The 11,705-nt window shown below is 49.0% G+C and overlaps 1 protein-coding gene across 1 annotated transcript; it reads right to left on the minus strand.

Annotated features, from left to right (window-relative positions):
- Positions 1-228: 228 nt before the first annotated feature.
- On the minus strand, positions 229-11,631 carry CLDN1 (claudin 1). The gene is made up of 4 exons (XM_030227224.2): positions 11,325-11,631; positions 3,181-3,345; positions 2,642-2,726; positions 229-2,186 (listed from the first exon to the last, which is right to left on the minus strand). Exons 1-4 carry the CDS (start codon positions 11,545-11,547, stop codon positions 2,024-2,026), a joined length of 636 nt encoding a protein of 211 aa, XP_030083084.1. The 5' UTR covers positions 11,548-11,631; the 3' UTR covers positions 229-2,023.
- Between the last annotated feature and the right edge of the window lie 74 nt (positions 11,632-11,705).

Here is an 11,705-nt window from a genome sequence, read left to right on the forward strand (position 1 = left end):
CTGGTTCCTGGGCTGCAATCAGAGAAATTACTGGGTGAGTTTCTGCCAGAGGCCACAACTGCCTGACTCACTGCAGAAGATCTGTCCCCACCTATGTCTGCTGTAGATACACACAGCTAAACAAGCTCCATCCTGGCAGGCAGGCTCCCAAAAGCCCAAGTCCCACTCTTCACTTCCATGTGCACTGTTCCAAGTTCTTCTCAAAAAACAAGAAATGAAGTAATAGTCTGATTTTCCTTAAAAAAGTCCATTTATTGAAATTGTTTAAACACTTTGTACAAGTTCCCAGTACAAGCATCTGCTCCCTGGCTCAGGGTTAATGGAAATACAAAAGCACAGACTTCTGCAGCTCTTTAATGTGACCTAAACTGCCACCTCCCAAGACAAGAGGTCTCCCAAGGCAGCTGCTGTGCACAGGCAATTCCCCACGGAGAAGGGGAAGCCACATGGCCCAGCTCCAAGTATAGGCCAACAGCAACTCAAGCCTGAAGCAAATGTTCTGGTTGGTTTCTTTTAGTAACTTTATGCTGCAGGAGTCAGGTACAGAGGTACAAGGCTTGTACAGACCACCAACGTGGTACACAGCTCAGCCAGAGGCTCTCCCTGTCTACAGAAGGAAATCAAGGGATCTGATGCCTCTGAACATATACACAATTATAAAGCCTGGTCAGAAGCACCAGTTTCCTTCTGGAGCTTTGGAGAAGTGGCACCATCCCTCTAGGAATCACAAGGTTAAACTCCCAGTGTCAGCCAACACCAAGTGACTGAGTGGGTGTTTCAGGGGAAAGGGTGGGAACAAAGGATGTTCATCAAAGGATGAACAGCATTATTATTTTTTAAGATATGATTTAATATGTAAGGATGGCTTTATCTTTAAAATGTTTGTTTCTTCCTCTTTGGTGAGCTTGGATTACAAGCAAATGCCATAACCTTTGGGTCAGTTTTCTTGGAATTTGCCTTCATATCATCACTGAAAGTGTTTACAAGAAATAGACAGGATGGAATGGCAGTGTGTGAGGTATCCTTGGGGAAACATCAGGGAGTGGCAGTGCATTCAGTTTGGTTTAACACAGCTAGCTGCATCAGGCAAACAGACATTGGGAAACTAAGCCCAAATGAGAAAGCCTCGAGGAAAGAGAAAAGTGTAAAAGGTGACCTGTAACACACACAGGGATAAAGCTTCAAGCTCAGCTGCCAGGGTGGGAAAATGGAGAAACAATCACTGGCAGCACTCAGTGTCTAAGGAACAGCCACAGGCTCACCAGAGACACACAGTGAAAACAGAAGGCAATCCTTTTCCTGGAGCTCTTCCCTGGCACCAGGGAAACCTGCGGATGCTTAGGAAGTCTGGTAACTTCTGTGGTCTCTACCTTACACTGCATCTTCCATTAGCCAACAGCATGTGCACAGACAGTGAGGATTTCCACTTAAGCCACAGCAATTGGTTTCTGACCCTTTGTCTGGATGGAAAGGAGGGTGCTGAAAATGATGCCAATAAGACAGTACAAGAGCATTTTACATCTCTTCAAACATTCTTACATGTAAAGCCTTTTCCCCAAAATTATGCTTCCCCTTAAGCTATTGGTTTCATCATTCTGGATATATGTTCCTTTAATTTCTACACACACCACACTGGGCTCTAACTTAATGGGATATGGGACTGAATTGTTACCATCTATTTAAGAAAAAAAATAAAAACAACCAACTAAAAAAAGCACCAACATCCGTCTATAAAAACAGTATCATTTTCCCTTTTACTCCCAAATACTAAACTTAACCCAAGCTTGGAGGTTTCATCTTTCCAGTGGCAATACCTATGAATCTAGGCTAGCCTTCCTCCACGGGCTGGGAGAGAAAGGAGAAGTTACGTCCAGTAGCAAAGAGGATTACAAAAATATACACATTTTTGGGAGAAGAGGAAGGCAGAACCTAGAGCCTGGACTCTGCTCAGGACAGTGGCATTGTAGTGTCCTCTCCAAAATGCTTTCACTACCAGTGCTGGTGGCTCCTCTTCTTTGTTCCATTATACATAATCCTTCCCTGTGGAGGAGGCATTTTTTGGGTAGCCTCGGGTGGGGGGATATGAAGTTTCTCTCCGTGGACAGGAGCAGCAGAGGAAGGATCCCCCCAGTATGGCCAGAGATGAAGCTGCCCAGCCAATAAAGAGAGCTGACCCAAACTCAAATCTGGAGAAGAAAGAAGGGAGAAAGTGAGAATCACTGTAATCCAGAGGTATTACTTGTAGTTATACATTCACACATACCAGGAGGAAGCAGAAACTGGGATGGATGTGGCTTCCAACAAGGCAGCAGCTTGGAGCAGTCAGGTTTTCTTGACCCTCAAAGCTCAGAGCTGGATTTTTCCAGTATTTTGGGTAACCACCAACAGCTGCAGGCCAAGCTCTGTGCAAACCAGCCCTTTAGCATGTAGTGGGACAAAAGTCACAGAAGTCCCACCCATGAGGTCTCTGGCAGTGATGTTACCTTAAAGCCAAGACCCAAGAGCCACATGGATAATGAGATCCAGTCCCAGCTCTTTCTGCACAGCCTGAAGCCAGCCCAGCTAGTTCAGAAAATTCCTTTCTTTGTTTTGAGTGACTGCTACCCAAACCTAAGCCCTGTGAATACTTATGGGTCAGTACCTGGTGTTGACAGGGGTGAAAGGGTCATAAAATGCCCGAGCCACTCTGTTGCCATACCACGATGTGGCCACCAGTGCTGCCAGACCTGCAAAGAGAACATAATGTCATGGCATAAGAAAAAACAATCAGCAAAAATATCAATGCAGTACCATCAGCATCTGGAGTAAAGCTGAGCTGCTGCTACCCTAGAACTTCCGAGCTGTTTCATTTAGTGCTGGTTGGGAGAGAAGTTAAGAACAGATTTGAAGCTCCCCACAGTTACACTGCAGCAAGGGCAGGACTGCTCTGCTGACAGCCTTTTCTCGCTGAAGCAGGGTCAAACTCAGCTCTGCCAACAGATATGCAAAACATGAAGTCCATACGGAGATTGTAATGCCAGTGCCAAGGTGCCTCAGGTAGCCTGAGCCAAAGTCTTTTAAGGAGTTTCCAGACCAAAATGCTCTTGGAGCAACAAACCAAGCCCTCCCACATCCTGCACAGGATATATGCCACCTAGGAAAGAGCACATTTAACACTCAGCACATCTGTATGTTACCAACCTGAAATGATGAAGATCACCCCACCAAAGACAGCCATCCTCATCTTCTTAACCTGGTCATCTTCCATGCACTTCATGCATTTCATGCCTGTCACAGCAACAAACATTCCAACGAGCCCCAGGAGTATTGAAGCCACCATCAAAGCCCTTGTGGCCTGCAGACTGCCTGGAAGACAACAGGATTTGAGTTACCCACAAAGTAAACTCAAGATACAAATTAAAATTCAAATTACTGGGCTCAACAATCTCCTGTCTAAATATTCCTGCTCCCTAATACACAGGATACAGCCAAGCAAGACATTCCTTCTCAGCTTTAGTCTCAAGGCTGCCATGCATCAGGATCAGAGGACTCTCTGCCTCTTCTAAAATTCATGGCAAACAAGGGCATGCAGTGGCCTTTTGCAGGAAATGACCTGGGAATTGCCCCCAGACATCTTTTGTTCCTTGATCATTTGAATTCCAATTGGAAGGACATATCTGTTTATCAAAAGAAGTATTCAGATTTAGGCTCTACCTTGACAAAGTACTTAAGCACATGTTTTAATATGAATAGTGACATACATATGAATAGTGCCACAGCAGACAGTGAGGCCCATTTACTGCTCAACACTTCCAAAACCTGTCTTTTATACAAATAACTCAGTGCTGGTTTAGATGTTTTTGTGCTACATTCTCAGTTTGAGTCCCAGAGGGTACAAAAATACAATTGCAAAAGAAATAGAACTTTCCCAGACAATTGAAAAATACCTTGTTTTCTTTTCTACATAAAATATTTAGCTTAATTGACTCAAAGATACTTAAATGCTTTAAGAGCTTCTTGTGCTCTTGAAGAGTTGGAACATGGGGTGATGCCTCCCATAGTGAGTTCTCAGCAAACAGACTTGATGTACCTTGGGATTCGGTTTTTATATGGAGTCACTTGAAGACATGAAGACACACATCCTATGAATGTGAGCTACTGAACTTAAGAGTTTCTTGATACCAAAGACAAGTAATAATGTAAATTAAGTCATTACTAAAAAAACCCCTCAGGTGACAAAACACCTGACTAGCAGTGAAATAAGAGCCTGAGTTTCATTGTCTGGCAAATCAGGTTTGTTTGAACAGAATGAATTTTCATACACAGCCCTGTCAAGCCCTGAGAACAAACAGGGCTGGTTAATAAGGAGCATGCTGTTACCAAGGCACAGGTGTCCCCTAACACAATCTCAGATCTGAAGCTCACCCCTCAAAACACCTTGACTGCCTCCTGGTAGAGCTCTGCAAAGCATTGCAGGCTTCGACTGCAAGATTTAAGCCTTCAACAGAGCACCTGCACACTCAGTCAGGGCTGGCATGATGAGCCCCTCTGAGCCCCTGCCCCAACAATGGGCTCTGTGGCCCAATCTGAAACGCAGAGCTCAGACCTGGCACTGGCCAGGAGGAGAGCAATGCTACACAGCCATCCTCTGCAGCTTCTTTACTACACTTTGTCCCACAGAACTGCTTGTGCAGGAAAACTCCTGTGACCCATACAAACACCAGGCTCTAATTCGGCTCTAAAACAGATCTGGAGCTGCCCCTTCGCACACAACCTTATTGTTCTGCAAACACATTATGAAACCAGTTACAAACAACACAACAAAAAGACCATCGGAGCAACAGGAAGGAACACACTTTCATAAGATGAGGGTTGGCTTTCTTGGGAAAAATTCCTCAATCTGCTTGGCTAATATAATCTTCTCACTTCCTTCAAAGGGGAAGGTGACACACCTCTGCACCACCCATGTGTTAATCAAAGCCCATCTGCTGCATGTACAGAAACCCATTAACAAAGCCAGTTGTCACTTTAGCATAAATCACCACTGCACTATCCAAACTCGTTTTTAATTGATTTATCTCCAGTGTCAGAGATTACACTCCAAAAGTAATTTCTACCTTACAAAAGCGATGCCAGTGTCCAGAAAGGCTTCAGCTGTCAGGTTGCCACCCAGGCAACCAATTCAGCTGCCATACATTTAAGGCTAAATTGTGCCCTACAGCAGAAGCTCTGGAGAAGCACATGGCTGAGTACCAGTTTGTACTAGGCATGGGAAACCATTATGTTCTGCAGAGGTACCAAACCTGTTTTTTAAAGACTACAGTAAGTTTGGCTCAGTCTTGCTGCAGAAGAAATTACTTTACAGGAGAGGGTTTTGAAAGAGTTCTTTCATGAAGCTCAAAATAGGCAATGCTATCTCTAAAAACTAGAAAAACAGTTATAATAGTGGAAAAAAAATTTAACCTTCACACACAGTGCCAAGGGACAAACACAGGAAAATGCTGGAAAAGGTTTCTACGACCTCTAAAAACCCAACTATGAAACGCACCAAAATCTCAGTATGTATAAGTATTAACTGGATGCATGCCACAACAGCTTTGCAGAAGCAGCTGAACAAAATACAGCATTGTGAGCATTCCTCAGGGCTGCCCACTCTCAGCAGACGCTGCTGGGACAACTCCTGGTGCCCTCGCCCCCTCCTCATGCATGGCTCACAAAGGGACAGAAACATGGAAGAAACTTACAGTGGGACAGCAGAACAGGTTCTGCCTTTGCAGAACATTCTGTTCCTTTGTCCCAAGAAGCTGAAATGTGACATGGCTGCGTTAGCCAACCATCCTCCACCTGCCCTGTGCTCCCAGCACAGCCTGGGAGGCAGTGCTTTTGTCCTCCTACCACTTTTGCAATGTGTGCAGTGCACTGGCCACAGTTAATCATCATACAAGCTACCAGTTAGTAACTACACATTAACAGACACGCTGTCAATGGAAGCTGCATATCCAGGGGCTGGGAAAGCTACTTTAATAATAGTTCTGTTGTTCACACGGGCCTTTTCAGATGATTTAAAAATCCAAAATTATACAATATTGTCTCAACCTGCTAAACAGGACAGGCTGCCGACAGCAAGTAGAAGTAATCCACAGCAATTAAACTTTACAACTTCTACCATATTAGAGGGAAAACAGGATTTCCCCCACTCCTTGCTGCTGCAACTATCTCACCAACAGGAACAGGAAAACCCAGGCAGTCTTGGGAGCCCTTGGGGGAAAAACAGTCCTACACAAGGTGAGACAAAGTGGCCTGGCACCAAACAAGAGCTGCCAGATGGCAACAGTATTTTGTCAATACAAACCAGTATTCACTCTGAAGCCAAGCCTTTTGATTGCCGGTTAGCAATGAGAGACATGGTCTGAAAACCCTGTAGCAACAAAGCAGTAAGAACTGAAAAATAGAGGCTTAAAACTCCTGATGACAATTAATAACAAATGTGCATTCTACAGGACATAAAAAAACCCCAAAGTCCACAAACATGAAGCTGCAGCTCACACCTGTTTCACAAAATAAACCCCACATCTTTTAAAAAAATACTAACAAACTATTCAGAATTATTATTAGTGGTTTTGGACACAAACAACCTTATTCAGTTTATCTGAGGCCTAAGTAATATGCTTTCCTTCCCACAACTATCATGAACTGAGACATCAGTAATTGCTGGTAACTGCTTAGTTATATTAAAAAATACTTCAGTACTTCACCTGCAGATGTTTGAAGGTTTTCTCTATCATCCCATTTCCTTATTCAAACTGTTTATGTCATTTATATTACAGAAAAGCTGTTGGGAAAGTGCCACGGGATTTTTGTAATGCCTGTTTGTAAGGCAAAATTGCTGTAATGGCTTTGTGTGCAGATTATTCTCTGATATGGATGCTCATCAACTGCCTTAATTTAATATAAGGACTTTTCCTTCCCTTCCCATGGGCCTTCATCCAACCAACTGATGACAAAATACTGGTGAAACAGATGCTGTGCAGTTCCCTCTAATCCTTATGAGGGAAGTTCCCCAGGAGTTACAAGCACCCCTGCAGTACAGGAAGCATCTTCCACTGTCCACCTCTGAGAGAAGCGAGCAGCTTTCAAAGCCTTCCCACCGGGGTTTCATGAAAGCTGGATTCCTTGGAAGGAGCAGGAGCTGAGATCCTACAGGTCTGCCCTGCCAGCATGCGAATGTTACTTTTGTGCAGTACACAGGACTGAAGATCTGAGCAAGCTTCAGAGGTGGCCAGCAAACATCTCTCACACTTTGAAGCTGTTCACAAAAGCTGCTAATGGCTTGGAGGCTTTCAACCCCCTTACAAGACCCTGCAAAGGCCCACCTTGTATAACCAGCAGCAGACTCCAGTCTGGACATTTTCAAAGCACCTCCCTACAAGTCTGAAAGACCATACCAAGGTATCCAGGTGGAACAGGGACTCTGGGTCCTGGTTTTGTCTTTTTTTTTTTTTTTTTTACAAAATGGGAAGGTTGGGAACTCCCTACTGCATGAGCAGTGCACAAGAGGCAAGTTCAGTAGGTAACAGTGGCCTTGTACTCTGCATATTTGAAAGCAAGTAAGGCTCGATGCCCTCCTACCCTCACTGACAAATAAAGATTGGTAGTAAGACAAGCATGATACCACCATTTCTAGATTCCTGGTCAGAGGAGACCTGGGCAGCCTGTTTTCCCACAAGGCCGGGAAATTCCCTTACCAAGGGATTTAGTAACACATAGTAACACCAGCTACTAAAAGCTGCTTAGAAGCTGCCTGTAGAGCAATAAAGCCAGTGTATTGCGACAGACTCCCATCCATCCCCTCCTGCAGACAACCAGGCCCTGCACAGGAACAGCCTCGGTGGCATTCCAAGTAACCCTCTACCTTCTCAAAGCCAGCACAAGAGACTGTTTTATCACTTAGTCGAAATTTTTCATCAGGAAGGAACAAGGATTGAGAAACACAGTAGCAAATTAACCCTTAACCCACTTGAAAGCACAGATACCAGCAGGTTTTACCTGCTCAATCAAGATCTGAAGATGAATTGGACACATGTCCCTCACCCTGGGCCACCATCCCAACTCTCCTACCACCAGAACTGAGCAGCAGTAACCTGAGCATGAACTGTTCCTTCCCCCCCCCCCAACCCATTCGCTTCCCCAGCTCCTGGAACAGGCTCAACCAGGGTGGTAAAGGTGTAGGAGGGAAGATTTCACATTTCAGCCATGTTGCTTGACCCAGAGGGCATTCAAAACCTTGTTTATTTTCTGGGCTAGGGCACAAAGGCTTATTGTGGATGTACTAGGTTTGGTGATGAAGTGATAGATGAGTCTCAGCTTGTCTCAAGCACAGAACCTCTCCCAGCAAAATCAAACAGGTCGATGAATATCTTCAGCTAAAACAGCCTAGACAGGATCCAGAACAACATCTGTCCTGAACAGGAGAATGTGGTTAGGTGGGGGTGGTAACTTTCAGAGACAGGTACCAGGAGCCCTACTCCCTCATGTCTGGGACCTTCCCCCTTAGACCCCGAGGAGCACAAAGCTGAGCTAAGCTCCATGGACCATGCTGGAGGGCCACAAGAACAATGCTGAGGCTGTGCAACAAAGCCTCGTTGCAAGGGTGGCATTTGTTGCCTCTATGTCTGCGTGTGGCCACGCACTGCTTTTCACGTAAGCCAGCAAAACGCAGCCTTTCTGTTGCCTGAATAGGAGCAGTGACATAAGCCCTCAGCTGAACACAGCTGCGGGAGAAGTGCCAGCACGGGTGCACTCCAGCAGTGTGCCCACACGGGAAGCTGCAGGCCCCTCGGTTGGCTAATGGTGCTCATCAGCTTTGCCAACCCCATCTCTGCCTTGCAGCCAAGCACTGACACATCCAGAGGCATGGCAACAGCTACCAGATGTTCCAAAACTTGCTGGCAAAGCCTTCCAGCATTCCCACAAACACGAGTTATTGCAGGTGCAAGAAGGTTCAGTCCTTTGTACGGGGACAAAGTAATTACAGATCTGAGCCTCTCCCATCAGTGCATGCGGCTCTGACATGTGGCTCAGAGCACCTGGGGCAGATGAAGCCCTGGCAGGAAAGCGTGGCCAGGCAGAAGTTCTGCCCACACAGCTGTGCCACCTTCACCAGGACACAGATGAATGCAGTAAGGGAGCTCTCCACTGCACCTGTCCCAGGGTGGGGCTGTTGAGTTTGGTATACATGGTTTAGGGGTTTTGTTTGGTTTTTTTTTTTTTTGGCACCTCCACCCAAACCAGAACTGCTGGTCCCGACCCAGGCCTATGTGACCTTGAAGGCACACCAGGAGAGAAAACGAAAGATAAGGTGTATGTCCCCAGGCATGATCTGCCTGAAAGTGGGAAAGGCACAGCCTAAGCAAGCTGAGGGAGCACAAGAATGAGGAGCCCTTTTGCCATCCCTCACTGATTTTCCCTGTGATGATAACACACCCTGTGATCCCCCTGTTATTTGAGAATTCTCAGGCATACTGTCCTACAGAGCTTGTCGAGAACAGAAAAGGCCACCACAAGCTTAGCCTCGGTCCCTGTCACTCCCTCCCCAGGAAGAGCAGAGCCCGCATTGTTCGCCGGACAAAGGTGAGGGGAGCAGCTGGTTTCGGCGCTCGGCCATGAATGGCCAGGTCAGGAGGGCCTGGGGCAGGTTTTGGGGAGCCTGTTCAAGGCGGGTTCCATTTACAGCACAATGGGCTGCACAGCCCCCGAGGCAAGGTTACCTTTCGCAAGCCATCCAGGGGGTGGATGGAGATTCCTCAGCCACTGCTGGCATCTTCGACCCCCACCCCAAGTAGGAGATAAGAGGATTGAAGCTGAGCTGACACATAATTAGCACCCCGAGCAGTGCGGACCGTGCACTCAGCCCTGCCCCGATCAGCACAGCCCCGCGCCCTACGAGGGCCAAGTGGGTGCGCAGAGCTCCCGATGGGCGCGACCCGCACCTCCTGCGGGGCCCACGGGGGTTTGGGGCAGGGAGCAGCCGGGACAGATGTGGGCTGGCCGCGAAGGTGGGTCCGGCTTCACCGCGTGACACACGGGAAGGGCTGGTGGCAATTGGACTTGGGGACACTCCCCGCCGACCTCGGTTTAGGTGAAACCGCCTGCTCACTCTTTTGGGAAAGAGAAGGTGACCAAGGTGGCAATTATTATTTTATTAATTGAGGAGGGATGAGGGTGTATCAGGACTCGAGATGAGACAAGGAGTATTGAGAAAGTAGTATATTTGTTTTAACCCCTTTGGGTATCAGCCCAAGTTATCTGCCCCACCGCTCAGGAAAAAGCCCTCTCTGAGGCTCCAGCGAGGCTGATACCCCAGTGCCACCCCAACCAGCCACGCTGCAGCTCCTGCCTGCACGACATGGCTTCGCCGTTCCAGGACAAGATAAGAGACCCAAAGATTATCTTGGCATACTGGCCTGCCTAAAAACTCCAGGCAGTGCTACCTGGGCAGGAGGCCAGCTCACCTGCCAGCCCTCAGCTTAAAAGCTCTACGGGAGCAGCAGCGACTTTCCCAGAGAACAAAAGAGCGAAGCAGTCAAACGCAAAAAGGACCCGTGGCCCAAGAGCCCACTCCGGCCACGCTGCTGAGCGCTGCTGCCGCTCAGCCGTGCCCAGCGAAGGCAGCCCAGTCCCTGGCTGGACCTCCACAGCCAAAAACTCTGATTAGCAAACACGGCGCTTTCCGGAACGCACGTAGAGAATCCCACCCTTCCTCCCCCCGGGACATTTTTAGGGGGGACGGGCAGGGGGATGCGGGGCGGCTTCAGCTCCTGCCCGAGCACTGCCCCTGGAGCGCCCCCGCTCCGCTCCCGGGGAGGCGGCACTGCCGGGGGCGCCCCGAAGAACAAGTACCGGGGAGTGACCCTCAACTCCGGCGAGGAGAGCTAGCGGGGAGCCCCAAGAGACACGTATCCAACCCCCGACAGGGTGAGGAGTCATGAAAGAGATGGGGGACCCCGAGCCCTGCACCTTCAACCTTGAAGGGACAGGCTGAGTAAATTCAACGGGAAAGAGACCGAGAGACTCGACAGCAGCGGCATCCCCAACGCGACAGGCACCCGGGCGGGGGCGAGGGGACGACGACGGAGCCAGGACATTGGACGTGCAATAAGACTGGCAAACCCAGTCCAAATAGCTTAGCCTGAACTTCGACGCGACCGACACCGACATAATGGGTAATGGCCCGGCGGGACTAGCCCCCTCCGCCCCGACAGAAGCATGAGGCGCTGGGGCGGAGGGCACGGCCCCGACGGGACGGACACCACGACACCCTCACCTCCTTCCCGGCCCCAACTTACCCTCGAGCTTGAGCAGCGAGTCGTACACCTTGCACTGGATCTGCCCCGTGCTCTGCATGGCGCACGACATCCACAGCCCCTCGTAGAGCGCCTGGGCCGTGACGATGTTGTCCCCCGCGTAGGATGCCATCTTCCACTGGGGCATGGCGGTGCTGATGATGATGCCGATCCAGCCGAGGAAGGCCATGACGAAGCCCAGGAGCTGCAGCCCTCCGCTGGCCATGTCTGCGGGCTGAGGGGACAGACGGAGGGCGCCGGCCGCTCTGTCCCGCGCGTTGCTCTGCCGCCCGCGCGCCGCCCCGCGCGCCTCTTGAACCCGCGCCCAGCGCGCCCCCTGCCGGCCGCGCCCCGGCCCCGCCCCACCCCGCGGGGGCCGCGCAG

The sequence above is a fragment of the Serinus canaria genome, chromosome 9 (assembly GCF_022539315.1).
Source record: "Serinus canaria isolate serCan28SL12 chromosome 9, serCan2020, whole genome shotgun sequence".
Classification (NCBI taxonomy): Eukaryota; Metazoa; Chordata; class Aves; order Passeriformes; family Fringillidae; genus Serinus; species Serinus canaria.

What these genes read in the sequence shown, in the direction of transcription:
- CLDN1 (XM_030227224.2), bottom strand. Translation starts at nt 11,547, where the DNA reads ATGGCCAGCGGAGGGCTGCAGCTCCTGGGCTTCGTCATGGCCTTCCTC. An exon ending in CTCGCTGCTCAAGCTCGAGG is followed by an intron (nt 3,346 to 11,324) that starts GTAAGTTGGGGC and finishes GTTGTCTTCCAG; the next exon opens with GCAGTCTGCAGGCCACAAGG. An exon ending in TTCACCCCTGTCAACACCAG is followed by an intron (nt 2,187 to 2,641) that starts GTACTGACCCAT and finishes TTTCTTCTCCAG; the next exon opens with ATTTGAGTTTGGGTCAGCTC.